Raw genomic sequence first — 22,786 nt, 5'->3', positions numbered from 1 at the left:
TGTACGCTGTGCTCAGTAGCATGATGAAATATCCAGCTGTTCCATGTGTGGTCCCTTTGTCCAGTGAATCCATGCTGTATATGAGACTTCATAGTATTTGTGAAAAACTGCAATTTACCAGTAAGTTTACTTTGGTGCAAAACATTTTTGTAGTTCATGTACAGTTTTCTCATAACACCTATTCACTAAGAACTTTAAAGACAACTTACACTTATGGGTTTTAAGATTATTTTCTTTTTACCAAAATAAACATACTTTAATCTTACTTGCCACAAACTTTCTGAGCCATTTGTTACATAGTAGCATCTCTGCTGTTAGACTGGTCATCTCAGTGTCCCAGTTAAACAGAAATGTAATTTCATAACAGCCCCAAAGCACAAGAGCAGTGATGCTGGCAATTTGATAGCCAAAGAAAAACAGCAGAGCACTTCCTAAGTGAATAGTGAAAGTATTATAAAATATTTTGAGGGGAAAGGAAGAGCTCACATTCACACACTATGTTCTATTATTGTTGTTATATCTCTTCTTGTGTCAAATTCATAAAGTTTTTATCACAGGAATATATGGAAAAATACATAGTTTATAAAAGGTTCTGTACCAGCCACAGTTCAGGCATCCACTGGAGGTCTTGAAATGTATTGTCCCAAGTAAGGCAGGACCACAGTACCAACTCTTACAGTTTGCTATCTAAATTAATCAATTCTTAGTTATTCACAAGTTCCTCTACACTAGTTAGGTGAGGCCACAGACTTTTCTTTCACTATCTTTATATTGCTATCACAAGTTAATTCATTTTACTAATACCGCCTAAGAGCTAGAATTTCAGGAAAAATAGCATTGATTTTCAATAGCTATGGGAAGGCTAGTGGAATTCCACTATGAGTATCACACAATTATTATCAAAGTAATAATTTAATTTTGTAAAAATAAATGCATCTTCAAGACAAGTTTCTTAGCAACTCATAATTCCATTCAGATTACTCCTTTTTTTTTTTTTTAAGATTTATTTATTTGAAAGTCAGAATCACACAGAGAGAGGAAAGGCAGAAAAAGTGAGAGAGCGAGAGAAAGAGAGAGAGGTCTTCTATCCGCTGGTTCACTCCCCAATTAGCTGCAACTGCTAGAGCTGCGCTGATCCAAAGCTGGGAGCCAGGAGCTTCTTCTGGGTCTCCCACATGGGTGCAGGGGCCCAAGGACTTGGGCCATCTTTTACTGCTTTCGCAGGCCATAGCAGAGAGCTGGATTGGAAGTGGAGCAGCCGGGTCTCGAACCAACGCCCATATGGGATGCTGGCACTTCAGGCCAGGGCATTAACCCACTGCGCCACAGCACCGGCCCCCAGATTACTCCTTCTAAGATATGACAATATGAAAACTCTCTGCCACTAACAGTGGGACTTCCCAGCTTAATGCTGTTTCCTTTCCTTTTGAACATTATGGGGCAGAAAATTTAATACACTGACCTCTATTAAAAGAGATGATCCTGAATTAACCCTCATTTAGTAGAGACAGTAGGAAAAAACAGGAGGATTATGCCAAAGGAGGAAGGAGAATAATAATTATTTAAAAACCAATTATAGGGGCCAGTGCTGTTGCACAGTGGGTTAATGCCCTCGCCTCAAGCACCGGCATCCCATATGGGCACCGGTTCGAGACCCGGCTGCTCCACTTCCGATCCAGCTCTCTGCTATGGCCTGCGAAAGCAGTAAAAGATGGCCCAAGTCCTTGGGCCCCTGCACCCACGTGGGAGACCTGGAAGAAGCTCCTGGCTCCCGGCTTCAGATCAGCGCAGCTCTGCCATTGCGGTCACTTGGGGAGTGAACCATCGGATGGAAGACCTCTCTTTCTTTCTCTCTCTCTCTCTCTCTCTCCCCCCTCTCCCTCTCCTTCTGTGTGTAACTGTGTAACTCTTTCAAATAAATAAATAAATCTTTGAAAAAAAATTATAGCCCATAAGAATTATAAGAATTGTTACCTGAATAAAGGAAAACAAAGGCCGGTACTGTGGCACAGCAGGTAAAGCCACCATCTGCAGTGCCTACATCCCATGGGTACCAGTTCAAGTTCTGGCTGCTCCAATTCCCATCCAGCTCTCTGTTATAGCCTGGGAAAGCAGCAGAAAATGGCCCAAGTCCTTGGGCCCTTGCACCCATGTGAGAGACCTGGAAGAAGCTCCAGGCTCCTGGCTTCGGATCAGCCCAGCTCTGGCCATTGCCGCCATTTGGGGAGTAAACCAGTAACTGAAGACCTCTAACTCTCTGCCTTTTCCTCTGTTAACTCTGCCTTTCAAATAAATAAATAAATAAATCTTAAAAAAAAAAAAAAAAAAAGGAAACAGAGAAGATTCCAATATATGCATTATGAGAAAAATGAAAGGCTTTCAAAAAGCCTCATAGAAAATAAATAGCAAGAGAACATTATGTATGGGTTTCAAAATTTTTTGCATCAAAATAAACTTTTATTTAATTCCACTTTTTCATAAACTTTTTAGTATACTCTAGTACTTTCTCCAGAAAAAAAAATTTTTTTAAAGATTTATCGCTTCTTGGTCTTTGGATAAAATCAAGTGAAGATTTATTTATTTAATTTGAAGTCAGAGTTACAGAGAGAGAGAGAGAGAGAGAGAGAGAGAGAGAGATCCTCCATCTGTTAGTTCACTTCCCAGATGGCTGCCAATGGCTAGGGCTGGGCCGGGCCAGACTGAAGCCAGGAGCCAGGAGCTTCATCCAGGACTCCCTCTTGGGTGACAGGGGCCCAAGCACTTTGGCCATCCTCCACTGCCTCTTCCAGACCATCAGCAAGGAGCTGGATTGGAAGTGGAGCAGCTGGAACATGAACTGGTACCCATATGGGATCCAGCATCACAGGCAGTAGCTTAACTCACTGAGCCACAATGCCAATCCAGAATTTTATTTTCATAAAAAATCATCCTGTTTATGAAAACTTCTTGTGACTATATAAATCTCAAAGATCAGTACATATTCAATATATGTCACATAAAATCCAAGACAACTATTAAGTACTTCTTAAATAATTTAAAATTAGTATAGCTAGAATCCTAATCAAAAACATACCTGCAGATTTGTTTACTTTGGATGCAGATGTCTTGGCTTGTCCAGTTCTGGCTAAAATAACAAGAAATTATTTTAATAACACATCACAAATAACATCATATGGATTTAGATAACAATAATCTGGCAATAATTTTGATAGACTACTATAAGCAATACTCCTATACTTATCTCTGTATGTCCATGGAATTATAGGGACTGATCTTAATACATGGACTTCATATGTTAAAAGGCATATAAATTTAAATTTTAAAGATTATCATTAAACTGTTCTCCTGGAAGGATGTACCAAAAATATTCCCATTAATAGCACAAGAGTGAAACTTCTCTATTCATTTCTATACAATGCTATCAAGTCAAAAGTCTAACTTGGTAAGAAAAGTTACCAACCTTTCCAATATGAGATGGAAACTGGTGTGATTTAATTTTTGCTTCTTTACTTTTGAATAAAGTTGTATCAATTTCCATATGTTTAAAAGTCATCTCTACTGTGTCTGTAATATACCTATCCATATTACTTTGATAATTTATCTTTTGGATTGTTGAGTTTTTTTGTTATTTATGAGAACTTCTTATATATTAAGAAAATTAGTCTGTATCAAAATACTTATGCAAAATACTTTTAATGTAGTCAAACGTCTTCCTGATTGGGAAGGATTTCCTCACTCTGAAATTTAAAGAAAAAATATCGTCCATATTTTTAAATGTCTTTACCATTCTATGTATCACTCTTTACTTTTGATAAAGTAAAGCATTTATACCAAAACAAATTACAGGTGGACCAAAGATGTAATGTAATAATTTTAAAAAATTCTTACTGATAATTTTTACAAAGTTCAAAATATTTCTGTATTACAACAAACAGGCATTTTATAATGGAAAGGTTGTCCACTCAAGGGTGAGTTCTGTCTTTTAAGCCATGTTTTACGCCTGTTAGTAATATTTTCAAAGTTCTGGAGTGGCCATTTGGTTGACAGTTTAAGATGACTCTTGGGGATGGCTATATCACCTATCAGAGTGCCTGAAATTAAGACCCAGCCCTGCTCTAGATTCCAGTTTCCTGCTAATGTGTACCCTGGGAGGTAGCAGACAATGGCTGGAGTGCTTGGTACCTGTGACCCATGAGAAAGACCAGGACTGAGTTACTGACTCCTGCCCTAGCTGTTACGGGCATTTAGAGAATGAACCAGTAGACGGACAATCTCTTATCTCTCTGCCTCTCAGAAAAAAAAATATATATATACTTTTTTTAATTCAAATTTTTTAAAGTTCTCACCATTTTTATTATTTTAAACACTTTATTAGATTACATATTGTTTATATATAATGAAGCAATTAACACATACCGACTTAAGAGAATTAAGATGAGTAATTATAGTTCGATTTACTAGCTTTTTTTAAAAGTTCTTTTTTGTTTTTTTTTGTTTTGTTTTGTTTTTTCATTCATTTGAGAGATAGTTACAGAAACAGTGGGGACAGAGAAAGAGGTCTTCCATCCACTGGTTCACTCCTCAAATGACTGCAATGGCCAGAGCTAGGCCAATCCGAAGTCAGGAAGCCAGAAGCTTTCTCCAGGTCTCCCATATGGGTGCAGGAGCACAAGAACTTGGGCCATCTTCTACTGTTTACCCAGGCTACAGCAGAGAGCAGGATCGGACAAGGAACAGTTGGGACTAGAACCAGCGCCCATATGGGATGCCAGTACTGCATGCAGAGGCTTAGCCCACTATGTTGTAGCACTGGCCCCAACTTACTGGCATTTTAACTAATTTCTTTTTTGAGTTTTTCATATTATTTTATTTGCAAATAATAAAGTGGCATCTTACTTTCCAATTTTCATGCTTTTTGATTTGTGTTGCACTGGCTAGTGACTGTTACGTTTTAGAAAAGCATTTACTGGGGCCGGCGCTGTAATGTAGCGGGTAAAGCCACTGCCTGCAGAGCCAGCATCTCATATGGGTGCCATTTTGAGTCCCAGCTGCTCCACTTCACATCCAGCTCTCTGCTATGGCCTGGGAAAGCAGCAGAAGATGGCCCAAGTCGTTGGGCCCCTGCACCCACGTGGGAGACCTGGAAGAAGCTCCTGTCTCCTAGCTTCGGACCAGTGCAGCTCCAACCACTGAAGCCAACTGGGGAGTGAACCAGTGAATGGAAGACCCCTCTGTGTCTCTCTGCCTCTCCCTCTCTCTCTGTAACTCTTTCAAATAAATAAATAAGTATTTTTTTAAAAAAGCATTTATGTTAACTTAAAGGGATAATGATGAGTATACTGTTTAGTTCCCAACCTTGACGGAAATGCATCTGATGTTTTACCATTAAGCATATGCTGGCTTTTAAGTCGACACACGTGTACCTGTGTACATACATGTGCACATAAATAAAGCACATGTACAGAAACAATCATACTTCAGTAAGTAGCTGTCTACTTTGACAATTTCTTTTGAATGTAAGAAATGAATGTTAAGCTTCAGCAAATATCTCTAGAGAAAAAACCATGATATTTTATATGGTAAATAGAATCAAAAGATTCTCATTTTGAAACATTTTTACACTTCCAGTAAGACCCTCTCCTGTGTACAGTATATCATTCACAGTGCTTCCAGATACTTCAAGGATACTTCAAAAAAGTGGAAAAATGGAATTAAAAGGTATACTTATTTTGTTGTAAAATTATTTTAAAGATTTATTTATTTATTTGAAAGTCAGTTGCATGGGGGAGGGGGAGCAGAAGAGGGGAGATTGATCATCCATCCGCTGGTTCATTCCCCGAATGGCTGCAACAGTCAGTGCAGGGCCAGACCAAAGCCAGCAGCCAGGAGCTTCATCCAGGTCCCACACATGGGTGGCAGAGGCCCAAGGACTTGGGTCATCTTCTGCTGCTTTCCCAGGCCAATAGCAGGGAGCTGGATTGTAAATGGAGCAGCTGGGATTTCAAACAGTACCCAAATGGGATGCTGGCACAGCAGGTAGCGGCTTTACCTGCTCTGCCACAATGCTGGCCCTGCTGTAAAAATTTTTTAAATTCATATACAATCTTTTCATAATATACATTTTCCATGAACTTTTAAAAGACTCCTTGTATACTAGTTTCATAACTATATTTGGGGGGAGGGGAATTTTTATTTTCATTTTATTTGAAAGGCAGAGACAGAGAGGTATCTTCCACCTAATGGCTCATTCCCTAAATGCCTGCTACAGTCAGGGCTGGACTAGGCTGAAGCCAGAAGCCTGGGAAAGTCAACATGAGTCTCCTCTGGGAGTGGCAGAGATCTCAGTATTTAAACCATCACCTCTGCCTCCCAGGATGCACATTAACAAGAAACCAGAATTGGAAGTGGAGCTGAGATTCAAGGCCAGGCAGTTCAATACAGGAAACAAGCATCCCAAGCAGCATTTCAACTATTGCACCAAATGCCTAACCCCTACATCTATAATTAAATTCCTAAGTTAAATCATCCTACAGTTGTAACTTATTATGAACCCTTTATCAGTAAATAAATACTTTAAAATTTTCATTCAGTAACCAGATAATTGTACATTGACTGACATGGTGTTCTAAAAAGTTAACAGGGAGAGATTTCCATATATCTTTCACTCGGTTTGTCTCCAACAGCAACATTTTGAGTAACCATAGCATAACATACTGCTACAAATCTACTAACATACAAATTGTACTAGTTTTATAATCCAGAGTACAAATTCAACTCTGTAAAACTTACAGGACATAAACCTGTGTATATTAGTCTAACCACCACCACTAAAGATACAAAACATTCCTTCTCAAGGATCTCTACTATGGCCACTTATACCAAGTGGCACCTCCTTCCCTCCCCAAACTTCTGACAATCACTCACCTATAGAGACTCCAGAACTATTATTTCAAGAGTGTGATACAAATTAAATCTTATAATGTAAAAAACTTAACATTTTTTTCCAATCAACACAATTCCTCTGCAATATATCTGAGTTGCTTACATATAAATAGTTCATTCCTTTCTTTTTGCTGAGTAGTAATCTATGCTAAGGATATACCTGTTTGTCTCATATTTATCCAATGAACGACATTTGAGTTGTTTCTAATCTCTGCTATTATGAATGAAATAGCTATAGTATTCATGCATAGGTATTTGAGTGGACATAAGTCTTCTTTCCTCTGGGACAAATGCAGGGTCATGTAGTAAGCACATAGGTGGGGTTGTTAAGAAACTGCCACATGCTTTTCCAGAATAGCTGTACCATTTTACATTCCCATCAGCAACTTACGAGTTTTTCTATATCCTCATCAGTATTTGGTATTATTATTATTATTATTACTATTATTATCAGCCATTCTGACAAGTGTACATGTCTCTGAAGGCAGCATTTAGCTTGTTTTTTTCTCATGTCTCTGTCTCTATTCTTTTCTTCACCTCCCCATTCCTTTTTAAAGAAAGCTTTCCTTTCTTCTGAATGCTATGGAATACTGGAATATAACTATGGTTACTGTTTTCCACATGGTGGGAATTCGCATGTGGAAAACTTATCAGCAGAGTGTTTTCATTGAGGAAAAAATTATGTTGGGGAAATAAATGACTTAACAGAGGCAGTATCTAGGTAGTAGGAATCACTTTAAACATTATCTGAAAAATGGAATTTTTAACAATAAACATTTATTATTTCGATAAATATATTTAAATTTAATTCATTTTCAACTGGGAACTGAAAAGGCAAGAAGATAATTTTTTTTTTTTTTTTGACAGGCAGAGTGGACAGTGAGAGAGAGAGACAGAGAGAAAGGTCTTCCTTTTGCCGTTGGGTCACCCTCCAATGGCTGCCGTGGACAGCATGCTGCGGCTGGCGCACCGCGCTGATCCGAAGGCAGGAGCCAGGTGCTTCCTCCTAGTCTCCCATGCGGGTGCAGGGGCCCAAGCACTTGGGCCATCCTCCACTGCACTCCCAGGCCACAGCAGAGAGCTGGCCTGGAAGAGGGGCAACTGGGACAGAATCCGGCACCCTGACCAGGACTAGAACCCGGTGTGCCAGCGCCGCTAGGCGGAGGATTACCCTGTTGAGCCACGGCGCCAGCCCAAAAAGATACTTTTTTTAAAAAGGAAAGCAAAAAAGGCTTATAGATGACAAACAAGAAGGTTTTGTGTGCCCCCCGACCCATGTAACTCTTTCAAATAAATAAATCTTTAAAAAAAAAAAAAGGGTCGGCGCTCTGGCGCAGTAGGTTAATGCCCTGGCTTGATGCGCCAGCATCCCATATGGGTGCCGGTTCTAGTCCTGGCTGCTCCTCTTCCAATCCAGCTCTCTGCTGTGGCCTGGGAAAGCAGTAGAAGATAGCCCAAGTCCTTGGGCCCCTGCACCTATGTGGGAGACCCGGAAGAAGTTCCTGACTCCTGGCTTCGGATCGGCACAGCTCCAGCCGTTGCAGCCAACTGGGGAGTGAACCATCAGATGGAAGACCTCTCTCTCTCTCTCTCTTTGCTTCTCTTCTCTCTGTGTAACTCTGACTTTCAAATAAATAAATCTTAAAAAAAAAAAAAAAAGGTTTTGTGCACTTTTCCCATGTATTCAATCACAATGTTAATATAAACCTTGGTTAATTATACCTGTACTGTTTCTCCTACAAATGTTTATTCATTAATCCCTTACAGTATAACTAGATATTAAAGAATGAAAACATATAAATATTACCTCAACTGTCCAGTAGACATTTATTAACAAACTGCTAATACTACTTGACTTAATGTACAAATTATTACCAAAAGAGAGCTGGAAGCTTCTAGGACCTAGGAGTCAGGGAAGGTACCATAATGTTTCACCTGAGATGGTCCTTAAAGGATAACTTAGGATTTGTCTCACCTCACCTCCCAAAAGGAGTCTCAATTGATTTTGTATCTTTTGTATCTTGCTTGACACTTATTAAATAGGTACTTTCTAAGTTCACTGGCTATAAGACAACTATTCCATGCATACAGGCTGCACAGATGAAGAACAAGGAATGAAACAACAAGGCACATATGGAAAATAAACTGTCCTGAGTTGTTGGAATATAATATTAAATTGTATATTAAGAGAATGAAAAAGTATTACAAGGCTAAAGGGTAATTTATACAAACTGAAGGACTTGGACTTCATTCTATGGGTCACAAGGAGTGAAATGATCACATGTGCTTCAAAGAGGCAACAGAATGACTAATGGAGCAGGGAATGGAACAAAACTACCAATCAGGAAGCTATCTTCAAAAGTTTAAATATAAGAGAATGAACTGAAAGAATTACAAGAGTGAACAAACAAAGGCGAAAGCATCTGAGAGCTGAAGAAGAGTCAAGGGACAACTAAAATGAATCAGTCACTGATGAGATGAAAGGAGTGTTACTTAAATTTAATTGGGTAGGACAGAAGAAAACAAGATAGGTTTACACACTACTCATGAGTTTCTACAATGGATGACTAGTATAGAATGTTAAATGAGAGGAATAAACTTGAGAGGACACAGGGATTTATGTGTGTAAAGCAGATGGCACTGGTCCTTAAAGACATGGAAAGGGAAGAAAAACAAAAACCGGCCAGAAAGGAAAGCATGACATGAAAAGAACAACTTTTTGGAAACTATTAGGGGAGAATAAAAGAACAGTGATCAAATAAAATTAGAAATACATTTTCGGGCTAGTGCTGTGGCACAGTGGGTTAATGCCCTGGCCTGAAGCACCAGCATCCCATTTGGGTGCCGGTTCGAGACCCAGCTGCTCCACTTCTAATCAGCTCTCTGCTACTGCCTGGGAATGCAGTAAAAGATGGCCCAAGTCCTTGGGCCCCTGCACCTGCATGGGAGGCCCGGAAGAAGCTCCTGGCTCCTGGCTTTGGATTGACACAGCTCTGACCATTGCAGCCAATTGGGCAGTGAACCATCGGATGAAAGACCCCTCTCTCTCTCCTCTCTCTGTGTTAACTCTGGCTTTCAAATAAATAAATAAATCTTTAAATAACAACAACAACAAAAAAAACACATTTTCACTATCTGGCTCTCTTTCTCTTGATCTCTCTCTCTGTATCTCTTAAACTCTCCTTCTCCCTTTTTTTCTTCTTCATTCCTTCCCTGCAGTCTGTCGGGTTTCCCCCCAACAAACTCTTTCCTTAAAAAAAAAAAATTTAAAAAAAAATCATTCTCTCCCTTTTTTATTCTATCGGTTAGTATTTGCAGACACTAGTCTTGTTTGTGTGATCCCTTTGACTCTTAGACCTATCAGTGTGATCAATTGTGAACTGAAATTGATCAGTTGGACTAGTGAGATGGCATTGGTACATGCAATCTTGATGGGATTGTATTGGAATCCCCTGGCACATTTCTAACTCCACCATTTGGGGCAAGTCCGATTGAGCATGACCCAAATTGTACATCTCCTCCCTCTCTTATTCCCACTCTTATATTTCACAGCGATCACTTCTCAGTTAAATTTAAACACCTAAGAATAATTGTGTGTTAATTACAGAGTTCAACCAATAGTACTAGAACAAACACAGCAGACAGTTGTCTTAAACAGCACTCTGGCCTCAGAATCAGCCCTTAAGGCATTCAGATCTGGCTAAAAAAGCCCATGAGAGTATTTTAGGCATGGAAAGCCAAGACACTCTGGCAAAAAAAAAAAAAAAAAAAAAAAAAAAAAAAGAAGAAGACGACGACGACCTAAATGAAAGATCTCTGTGAGTGAGATCCCAGTGGAAAGAACGGGGCCATCAAAGAAGGAGGTACCTTTCTCTGAAGAGAGGAGAGAACTTCCACTTTGACTATGACCCTGTCGGAATAAGATCGAAGTCGGCGAACTCAAAAGGCTTCCATAGCCTTGGCAATGCATGACTAGAGCCTAGGGAGATTACTGACACCATAAACCAGAGTGTCAAATTGTTAAGTCAACAACAGGAGTCACTGTGTACTTACTCCTCGTGTGGGATCTGTCCTTAATGTGTTGTCCAATGTGAATTAATGCTATAACTAGTACTGAAACAGTATTTTACACTTTGTGTTTCTGTGTGGGTACAAACTGATGAAATCTTTACTTAATATATACTAAATCGATCTTCTATATATAAAAATAATTGAAAATGAATCTTTTTTTTTATTAAACTTTTATTTAATGAATATAAATTTCCAAAGTATAGCTTATGGGTTACAATGGCTTCCCCCCTCCCATAACTTCCCTCCCACCCGCAACCCTCCCCTTTCCCGCTCCCTTTCCCCTTCCATTCATGTAAAGATTCATGAAAATGAATCTTGATGTGAATGGAATGGGAGAGGGAGCGGGAGATGGGAGGGGTGCGAGTGGGAGGGAGGAAGCCATTGTAATCCATAAACTGTACTTTGGAAATTTATATTTAGTAAATAAAAGTTTAAAAAAAAAAGAAAGAGGTAATTTAATAGAGGCTAAAAGCTTTAGAATTCTAATTTTGATTTTTGATACCTAATTCATTCATGTGACCTTGAGTAAGTTATTTAACCTCTCAAAATCTGTTTCTTCATCTATAAAATGAACAAAGTGTAACTTATAGGATCAAGTAACATAAACATACTGGGTCAGTTTCATCAGGTTTGGTGAAATTAAGTCACTACATGGGACAACCACATCCCTTATCAGAGTGCCTGATTTGAATCCCAGTTCCTCAGCTTCAGGCCAAGCTTCCTGCAAGCACCCTTGGAGGCAACAGGTAATGTCTCAAAAACCTGGGTTCCTGCCACTTGCATGAAAGACTGGCATGGAGTTCCAGACTCCTAGCTTCTGCCTGGTCCAACCCTCCTGCTGTGGACATCTAGGAAGTGAACCAGCAGATGAAAGGTCTCTGTCTGATCTCTGCTCTTACTACCTTTCACATAAAATAAAACTAAATTAAAAATACAATGTGCCAGCCGGCACCGCGACTCACTAGGCTAATCCTCTGCCTGCGGCGCTGGCACCCTGGGTTCTAGTCCTGGTTGGGGTGCAAGATTCTGTCCCGGTTGCTCCTCTTCCAGTCCAGCTCTCTGCTGTGGCCCGGGAGCGCAGTGGAGGATGGCCCAAGTGCTTGGGCCCCTGCACCCGCATGGGAGACTAGGAGGAAGCACCTGGCTCCTGGCTTCAGATCCGCGCAGTGCGCCGGCCGTAGCGGCCATTTGAGGAGTGAACCAACGGAAAAGGAAGACCTTTCTCACTGTGTCTCTCTCACACTGTCTAACACTGCCTGTCAAAAAATACATATATATATAAAATGTGCCTCGTCTGAATAACAACCACAAAGCAGATCCTTGAAATTTAAATTTCTTCCTTTTATTTTCTCCCTGATGGCACAGATTATGTTGGTTGATTGCTTTAATAAAATCATTACTGCCTTTTTCTGTGCATTAAATTCAAACCTTAAATCAACTCATCCTGGATCACCTTCACCCTGTCTACTTTCCCTTTCTGTCATGCCTCTTCTTTCTAGAATACATATCATTTAATGTTTGTCACCTCAAGTTAAATGTAAGCTACTTGGGGACAGGAAAGTAATTTGGTTTACTATTTTACTCTAAGCCTCTAGAACACGCTTCCTGTAATTGACATGTAGTAGGCACTCAAACATTTTTTCAAAATCACACTATATAAGAATTCTAAAATTTCCCTTTATTATCAAATTATGCATTTGTGTTCTTCTTTAGACTTCCCATTTCTTTTTTCAAAAATTTGTTCTGTTTGCTTGAAAGGCAGAATGACAAAGACAGAGGGACCTTCCATAACTTGTTCACTCTCCATATGGCCACCAAAAGCCACCGCTGGGCCAGGGGGAAACCAGGAGCCAGGACTCCATCCTGGTCTCCCACATGGGTGCAGGGGCCCATGTACTTGGGCCATCTTCCACTGCCTTCCCAGGCACATTAGCAGGGAGCTGGAGGGGAAGTCCACTATGGGATATTGTGACAAGCTGCAGCTTAACCTGCTGCACCCTAGCACCAGCCCCATTCCCCTTCCTTTATTTGTGCTTATAGTCAAAATCAGCTTTAAACTGTCCTAACTTTTCCTATCATCCTTAATCTGATACAGCTGACCTCAGAAAGATATTATGCACCCTTATCTTTCTGACATGTACTTGATTTATAAGTTCTTCTCTTTCTTTGCACATGTATGCACTTATCCCCCTTATATTCATTACTTTTATTATAAGGTCATTTCCAAAATCTACACCTTGAACAACAGTTTCTCAGGCACCTGCATTCTACTTTTGAAGACATGTAACTGTCAAAATAAAAGATATCTCTAACAGATATTCTTTGATAACTTAGATTTGAACATTTCAAAAGTTCAGCTAACAGTTGGCCCCAAATATAAAAAAAGTATTAAGTTTTCCAATTATAATCAAAAGTACCACACTACTCTAATAGAATTCATCTTGTATGAAACCTGGAAAAAAGTTATTCTTTTAACTTTAATATTATATTCACTAAAATATTCCAGATAATAAAATTCAAATTTTACCTTTCTACACCATTTTAACTAACCTTTTCATATGAGGTCCTGATTACCCCAAATAATCTGAACCAAAACATCTTCTAGGAATTAGTCTCACACAACATGTTTTGAAAAATGCTATTAATGGGGTCAAATGCATGATCTTCAAAGTCTTCTTTAGGATGATTATTTAGTTTTGTTACCTTTGTTATGTCACCCACCCACATGAAGTCATTTTCTGCTTCACGGAAAATGGTATTAAAGTATGATTTTTTTCCACGAATTTTTTGAAGCCCTCTTGTATATTTGTTCACACACAACACCTAATTTAAAATCCTAGTGAAAATACATTGCCTTCCAGAAGCTATCCATAGTACAATATTTCAGGTACTCAATCTAACTAAACATTAGGAGAAAGGAGATTTTTATACAATCTAACTTTCCAGTCACTTGATTGCTTTAGAACTTCAACTCTTAGGGGGCCGGCACCGTGGCTCACATGGATCACTTGGTTAATCCTCCACCTATGGCGCCAGCATCCATATGAGCACCAGGTTCTAGTCCTGGCTGCTCCTCTTCCAGTCCAGCTCTCTGCTGTGGCCCAGGAAGGCAGTGGAGGATGGCCCAAGTGCTTGGGCCCTGTACCCACATGGGAGACCAGGAAGAAGCACCTGGCTCCTGGCTTCGGATCAGTGTAGTGCCGGCTGTAGTGGCCATTTGGGGGCTGAACCAACGGAAAGAAGACCTTTCTCTCTGTCTATCTCTCTCACTGTCTAACTCTGTCAAATAAATAAATAAATAAATAAAAAGAAAAAAATTATCATTATTAAAAAAAAAGAACCTCAACTCTTATTCTATTCTGAATAGGAATCCAAAATATATTATATAGCTGCCTTTCCCCAAGCAGAACATATAAAACACAATTTAACTTTCTGAATTTCTTTAAGTCTGCTTGATTTTAGGTTTTCTGTCTTGTTCCTCACTATGAAATTGTTTATTTTCACTCACCTCAAGAGTGCTATTTTGGCAGCAATTTCTCCACCCAGTTTTAAAAAGTTATGTAAAATTAGGGCCGCCTGCAGTGCTGGCATCCCACATGGGCACTGATTTGAGTCCCAGCTGCCCCTCTTCTGATCCAGGTCTCTGCTATGGCCTTGGAAAACAGTAGAAAATGGCCCAAGTACTTGGGCCCCTGCACCTGCGTGGAAGACCTGAAAGAAGCTCCAGGCTCTTGGCTTTGGAATGGCCCAGCTCCAGCTATTGCGGCCATTTGGGAAGTGAACCAGCTGATTTTGTGTCTTTGTGTCTCTACCCCTCTGTTAACCTGCCTTTCAAATAAATAATAAATAAATATTTTTTAAAATTAGGTAAAATTCATTTAGCTAAATTTAAACACATGAAATGTTTTCATGACTGTAAAGGTACAATTTTTAGAACATGTATATATATATGATAATATATATTTTTGTTTAGTGTTTTTCAGCTACCTTTCAAAATAAAAGGGGATCAGATAAGCTATTTTAACATATTTTTCTTTACGTTTCGTCTTGTGAGTTTATGATGAGGGGATGGAGAGAAGTATTTCAAAACTACCTAAACATGTAAAAAACAGCCATTAACTACAAAACTATGATAGGCATTTCACAAATATTGTCTCATAGGGGTCTTAGATTTATTTCAGAAGAAAGAATGTAATTATGTAGCACTTACACATTAACCAATTGCTTAACACAAGTGCCAATTAAAGGATGCAATATGGATACCTTCTTTCAAAGCACAATAAATCTTTCTAGAATCATCTTTAAAAAGTTCTAGTAAACTGACAACATACACTTATCTGGAGAAAAAGGAACGACTTACCAGTAAAAGTTGAAGTAACAGTTTCAATAGTTTTGGAAGGATCTGCATCTTTCCTATTTAAAAGAAGAAATCAGAAATTCTAAATCTTAAAAAGTTCCAAAAATGAATTATTTAAATCTAAAAAAGTTTAAAGCAACTCAACTGGAACTATGTCCCATTTAGTTTGTCCTTATGGTGATGAAATTACATGGGTACTTCAGAAGATTCATGCAAAATAGAATTAAAACATAATTTTGGTGCAAAAGATTTTGAAATCCACACATACCAGGGATATTCAAAAAGTTTGTGGAAAATGTGTATTATAAAAAAACTACACATTGAATTCTAAAATTTAGCCCCAAAATAAATTTATATTTTATTTTGGTATCCTCATATTAAAATGTTTTACAAATTAATTATTTCTTAACTCATACACACATTCTCTGTCAATGAAATCATGGAATTACTTACTTTAATGCAGATGCAGACACTTTCTTTGAATCTAAAGTCTTTTTCTTTACTTCTTTGTTCTATGAACAAAAAGTATTTAAGAAAAATATTTAGTTTTCTCCCATTTATAAAAAGCAATTCAGAAAATACAAAAAAGGATAAAGGGAATCCAACAACAAAACATTTAAAAATCTTCCTACTCCAAAGTTAAATATTTACCTTTTACTATTGCATTAACTGCAGCTCAAATCAGCATCCATATGGGATGCCAACGTGGCAGGTGGCGGCTTTACATGCTATGCCACAATGATTGCCCCCAATTTGTGATCTTGCAGCACAGTTTTGCATGCCCATCATTTACCACTCATCTATATTTTTCTTAACGTTAACTACTTTTCAATAAGATGACTTATTACAGCACTGTGGCTTTCAGATGTCTAACTGCTATCACCCTGGTCTAATTCACCAGAGTAGATTATTGTGATATTGTGATAACTACAAAACCCTCATAAAGATCTCTCTGCTTCTGCCCTTGACTTTCCACCAACCCACACTCTCATGACAACATGAAACTAGATTTAAAAGGCCATTCCTAGACTCAAAAATTTTCATTACACTCAGTAAAAGTCAGTAGTTTCTCTTTACCTTCTACCCCACAATGCCTGTCCCATCTACATACTTCCAATATGAAGAAGGTATAATCAGAATTCTTACCAGAATTCCCTCCCATAAATCCCTGGGCAACTTGCCCTTTCACAGCACAAGAGTCCTAAGTTAGCCTTCCAAGTCTCATTCAACTCAGCATAACTCAAACCATACTTAAAGAATATCAATGTTTCTTAGATGTAGATGGCATATTTTATGAAAAATCTTGATAGTAAATATGGTTTGCGCTCTTAGACTTCTGTTGTTACCTTACCAGCCTCATCAGAAAGTCATCCAAAAGAATTCTGATCTGTTTAACATAGTCTAATTCCTTAAATGTATCCTTAATCTGTTTTCCAGATTAAACGTCTTAGAACTTAAGACTGGCCTTCTCATTTCTCTAAATGTAACGATCAGCTAGGTCCCACTTGCCAGTCACTTGTATATGCTACTTTTCCTTCCTATTTTCAAGGCTACTAGACCACCCAAAAACATTTACAGATGATTTATCTGACTGGAATTCAGTACTCTTGTCTCTTCTCCACTTTAATTCATCTGCTAGGCTTTCTCTGCATTCAGTCTCATTTGCTGGACTAACTCATTCTCTAGGCCACTTACAGAACACTCTTTTTAATCAATACATTCTAAGTGTCACATCCCTTATTTAAAAATCTTGAGTAAAATTTACTTGTGTATAAGCTGAAGTTCTTACACTACATATCCAATTCTTGATTCTCCTTAACCTCCTCTGCAAAGAGATAATCATGTATGCTTGTTCTAGTAAATCAAATAGAACAAATGTTGCTAGGAAATTCAGTCACTCAAACTCCATTTTGTCCATGAATTTTATTCATTTTTTTCCTGTTTAGAAGATAGAAATGATGCCAAGAGGTATAGTCATCATCTTACAACTGAGGATGAGAGCCACATGCTAGATTGTGGAGCAGAAAGACAGGTTGGGGTCCTCAAAGTATTATAGAGCTGACATCAGCCCTGGACAACACTTCTGAACATTTCCTGTTACTATGCAAACATAATTCCTACATGTTTAATAAATCACTGGTGAAGTTTTCCATTAGTTGAAACAAACGACCCTTTTTCTTATAGAATATAAATATTTTATCTGTGTGTATATACATGTATATATAAAAAATAAACTGAATTCCTCTCCCTAATGTAGAAGAACTTCAAGGGAGAAAAATACAAAACTTGCTAAAGGACATGAAATGAAACCTAAATAAATGGAGAGATAACTAAGTTTTTGGATAGAAAAACTTATTACTGGAAAAACATCAATATCCATTCAATATTATATCAGTTAAATCCCAGTGAGATTTCTTTAGAAACCTAAACTGGGGCGGCTGCTGTGGCGTAGCAGGTTAAGCCACTGCTTGCATTGCCGACATCCCATATGGGTGCCGCTTCGAGTCCCAGTGCTCCATTTCTAATCCAGCTCTCTGCTATGGCCTGGGAAAGCAGCAGAAGATGGTCCAAGTCCTTGGGCCCCTAAACCCATGTGGGAGACCTGGAGGAAGCTCCTGGCTTCTGGCTTCGGAATGGCGCAGGTCAGTGGGGAATAAACCAGCAGATGGAAGACCCCTCTCTATCTCTGCCTCTCCTCTCTCTCTCTCTGTAACTCTGCCTTTTCTTTTTCTTTTTTTTTTTTAATTTTTTTGACAGGCAGAGTGGTCAGTGAGAGAGAGAGACAGAGAGAAAGGTCTTCCTTTGCCGTTGGGTCACCCTCCAATGGCCGCTGCGGCCGGCGCACCACGCTGATCCCAAGCTGGGAGCCAGGTGCTTCTCCTGGTCTCCCATGCGGGTGCAGGGCCCAAGGACTTGGGCCATCCTCCACTGCACTCCTGGGCCACAGCAGAGAGCTGGCCTGGAAGAGGGGCAACCGGGACAGAATCCGGCGCCCTGACCGGGACTAGAATCCCATGTGCCGGCGCCACAAGGCGGAGGATTAGCCTATTGAGCCTCGGCGCCGGCCATCTGCCTTTCAAATAGATAAATCTTAAAAAAAAGAAACAAACCTGAATTGTTTCTGAAACCACTATGCCTGAATAAATGCTCAAGATTCCACAAAAAATTTAAGAGCAAAGAAAAATAACTACCAGAAATATGAAAATATTAAAAGATTATTAATTAAAATCACACAGTACCATAAAAATAATCAGACTGATACAACAGAATAGTCTGAAACAATCTAGATATACAGGGTAATTCATATATAAAAAGGTTTTTTTTTCCCCCAGTCAACACAGACAGATTAATCATAAATGGTGTTGTGCTAATTTGCTATCCATTTTAGAAACAGTTAAAGATTCCTAATCACACATTACAAAAAGCAGATTGAGAAAATAATGGAAGCATTTCTTTTTGACATTAGTATAGAGAAGGCCATCTAAAACAAGCCACAAAAAAGCAAAAGCCACTGAAGAACATACCAATAAAACTGAAGACAGGGAAATTAAAAAATTTATATATAAGCAAAAAACTGAATAAAATGCAAATTAAAACCAGATACTATTTTTAAAATACTGGATTTTTAAAATTAAAGAAATTAAGATGATATTGATAATACAGAAACACTTGTACTCTCAAAAATTAACAAACTATCGCAGCTACTGAAGGGGCAATCTGATATGATCTATTACTGTACACCCTATAACCTGACAATTTCATTGATAGGCATCAACTTAAAAATACAAAAGGATGGCCTTGTGAGAAACATACACCAAATTACAAAAAAATCTTGTGTATAATAATGAAAAACTAGAATTATCCTAAAAGTCAATCCATAAAGAATTGGTAAAATAACTGGTATAGTCATTAAAGTAATACTATAGAGAAGTTAAAAGCAATGAAGAAAACTAACATGATCAGACTGAAAATCAAACTGAAAAATGTATGCAACAGAATCTCTAAAAGCAGGCATTCTGTAGCAAATAAAAAATTAAAAATTAAACCTACTGGATATTTTACAGTAATTCTTAGATATTATTTTTGGACATATAAACAAAATAGAAAAGAATCTACAAAGACCAAACTAACATTGATAATTCTAAGGAAGCAAAAGGGGTTTTTCTCAATATATTCTGTAAGTTCAAAATAGACAAAACTATGGAATTAGAAACCAAGTTGTATAGCAATTAAGACTCTAGGCTTAGGGGCCAGTATTGTGACATAGTGGATGAAGCGGCTGCCTGTGATGCTAGCATTCCATATGGGTGCCAGTTTGAAACCCAAGAGCTGGCTGCTCCACTTCCAATCCAGCCCCTGACTAACACGCCTGGGAAAGCAGCAGAGGATGGCCCAAGGGACTTGAGCCCCTGCACCTACGTGGGAGACCTGGAAGAAGCTCCTGGCTCCCGGCTTTGGCCTGGGCCAACCCCAGCCATTGCGGCCATTTGAGGAGTGAACCAGTGGATGGAAGATCTCTCTTTCTCTCTGTCTCTTCCTCTTTCTGTGTAACTCTTTCAGGTGGATAAATAAATCTTAAAAAACAACAACAACAACAACAACAACAACAAAAAACCCCCACACACACTCTGGGTTTGAATGTCAGCATCCCATATCCAAGTACCTAGAAAGACAGGTGATAGATACAGCTTAAGTACCCAGATCTCTGCCATCCTTGTAGGAAACCCAGACTGAGTTCCTGGCTCCTACTTTCAGGCTGGCTCAGCCTCAGCTTTGCAGGCCTTGGGGAGTTAACTAGCATAGATATAGCATATATATAGTATATATACCTGTCTGTCTCTGAAATAAAGTTAATCAAGCTAAAGGCTACCTGTAGAAAGAATGAAGGGTTTTGAGGATTGGAAAGGAGTAGTTCAGAGGCTTCCAAGATGCTGGCAGATGTACTATTTTATTCACTTTAGGTAGCAGTTTCACAGACATTTACTAATTTTATTTTATATTTGATATTTTCCACCACTCTGTTGTCATTTAATATTGTTTACAGTACTATACATATGTATATATTCAGAAGTTTTACATTTCAGTACATTTAAATTTGCAAACTTGTTATCTGTTCAGCTAAAATGTTTATTTCACATTTTTCTGCACACATGCCATACCTTAAAAAAAATTCAGCTCATCAACAATGATAAACTATGTAGGACCTAACTTCGGTTTACCTGTACTTTTTTCTTTCCTGCTGGAATACGTATTTTCACATCTTTTCCTTTTATTAGAAGAGGTGTTGTTTCAATGTACTTCATTACTGCGGTAATGGCCTCTTTAAATTCCATTTCCAAATAAGCCTAAAATGAAATTTATTCCTTTTTTAGTCAAAAATTTACTTTTAAAAGCCTGGGCATCTTATAGAAAACGTGAAACTTTCCTTGGAAGCATTAAACCATGAATCTACTTTCAAGTACTAGTTGATTTTGTCTTTGTTTTCACTAAAGAGTATTTTGATGTTTTTCACACGTGAAATGGACATCTAACCTTATAGAATTTCTAGGCCACTGCCAAGAGACAGCATGGCAGGCTCACTGAATAGAATGAAACAGGAAGGCATGGCTCACTGAACAGGAGTGAAAGCAGGATTTGACCCAGTTTGAAATCTGACATTTTTAAGGATTCTTGCAACAAAGATGACACTAGCAGTACATTGCTGTCTTAACTCATAACTTTACGTTCTGTTTAGTCTAAGAAAAGTTGTTCACAGTTTATGTATTACATGAATATAACCCACATGCAAATAATAGTTCTTGTATAAAAATATCATTTATTGTTATATTACTAGTGTCCTAAAGCAATTATTAGTGAACTATGGCATACCACCTATTTTTTTTAAACAGTTTTTTGGGAGGCCCGGTGTTGTGGCATAGTGGATAAAACCAGCTGCCTGTGATGCTGGAATCCCATATGGGCACTGGTTCACATCTCGGGTGCTCCATTTCCAACACAGCTCCTTGCTAATGACCAGGGAAAAGCAGCAGAGGATGTTCCAAGTATTTGGGCTCCTGTCACCCATTTGGGACACCAAGGTGACGCTCAAGGCTCTGGTTTTGACCTGGTCCAGGGATGGCCTTTCCAGCCATCTGGTGAGTAAATCAGTGAATAAAATTTCTCACTCATCTCTAACTTTGAGTTACAAAATAAATAAGTAAATCTTTTAAAAAAATAGTTTTTTGGAAGATAGCCATGCTCACTTATGTATTATATACAGCTGCTTTTGTATCACAATGACAAAGTAGTTGTGATCCTTTGGCCAGACCATAAAATCACAGATACTTATCATCTGGCCCTTTATAAAAATATTGTGCCAACCCTTACTATAAAGGATATAGAACAGTATTTGGGAGTTCATTCATATTCCAACATTTACTTAACTAATGAACAACTATATATATGGGATCTTTAAAAGCTTCATGGAAAATGTGCTTTATCTTTTTATTCCATTTTCCACAAACACTTTGAAGTACTCTCCTGTGTGATACAAGCAGCTAAAAGACACAACAATAATTTATAGAACTACTAACTTTTGAGTTCTTTGAACAAACTAAATGACTCACCTCCTTTCTATACGGAACAACCAGAACATCATTAACTTTTCCAAATGGTTGAAATACTTTTCTAATATCTTCTTCAGTACAGCCATCTTCTGGTAACTCAGATATAAGAAGAACTGAGCCACAATGCAAAGACTGCTCTTTCCGAAGCTATTTTTTGAAATTAAAAAAAATTAAGCATAAATAAACCATGAAGTATAGTAATAATTCCTTAGATAGTTTTTCTTCTACCACTAATCTCGTTTCTTTAAAGACTTTTTTCTAAATAGTTTTAACAAAATTTTTAAAAAACATTTTTTTAAAGATTTATTTATTTATTTGAAAGTCCGAGTTACATGGAGAGAGAAAAAGAGGTCTTCTATCTGCTGGTTCACTCCCCAATTGGCTGCAATGGACAGAGCTGTGCCGATCCAGAGCCAGGAGCTTCTTTGGGGATTTCCATGTAGGTGCAGGAGCCCAAGGACTTGGTCCATACTCTACTGCTTTTCCAGGCCATATAGAGAGCTGGATTGGAAGTGGAGAAGCCAGGTCTCAAACCGGCACACATATGGCATGCTGGCACTGCAGGTGGAGGCTTTACCTTCTATGCCACAGCGCAGGCCCCTAAAAAATTTTAAATTGGGGCCAGTGCTGTGGCATAGTAGGTAAAGCTGCCACCTGCAGTGCTGGGTTCGAGTCCCAGCAGCTCCATTTCTAATCAAGCTCTCTGTTATGGCCTGGGAACGCAGTAGAAGATGTTCCAAGTGCTTGGCCCCCTGCACCCAGATAGGGGACTCGGAAGAAGCTCCTGGCTCCTGGCTTGGATTGCCTCAGC

At 38.6% G+C, this 22,786-nt stretch overlaps 1 protein-coding gene across 3 annotated transcripts in view; it reads right to left on the bottom strand.

The window, feature by feature from the left end:
• Positions 1–22,786, bottom strand: part of ZNF638 (zinc finger protein 638) — an 85,023-nt gene that overhangs the window by 44,079 nt on the left and 18,158 nt on the right. For all 3 annotated transcript variants that reach the window (XM_062209624.1, XM_062209625.1, XM_062209623.1), the window contains exons 6-10: positions 21,976–22,122; positions 20,590–20,715; positions 15,824–15,882; positions 15,374–15,426; positions 3,074–3,124 (exon numbers count right to left, since the gene is read on the bottom strand). In XM_062209624.1, the coding sequence (XP_062065608.1) occupies positions 3,074–3,124; positions 15,374–15,426; positions 15,824–15,882; positions 20,590–20,715; positions 21,976–22,122 (436 nt within the window). The remainder of the gene's footprint in view (positions 1–3,073; positions 3,125–15,373; positions 15,427–15,823; positions 15,883–20,589; positions 20,716–21,975; positions 22,123–22,786) is intronic.

Source organism: Lepus europaeus, chromosome 13 (assembly GCF_033115175.1).
Source record: "Lepus europaeus isolate LE1 chromosome 13, mLepTim1.pri, whole genome shotgun sequence".
Taxonomy (NCBI): domain Eukaryota; kingdom Metazoa; phylum Chordata; class Mammalia; order Lagomorpha; family Leporidae; genus Lepus; species Lepus europaeus.
The sequence above is the reverse complement of the archived record's forward strand: the minus strand, read 5'-3'. Positions and strand labels throughout refer to the sequence as shown.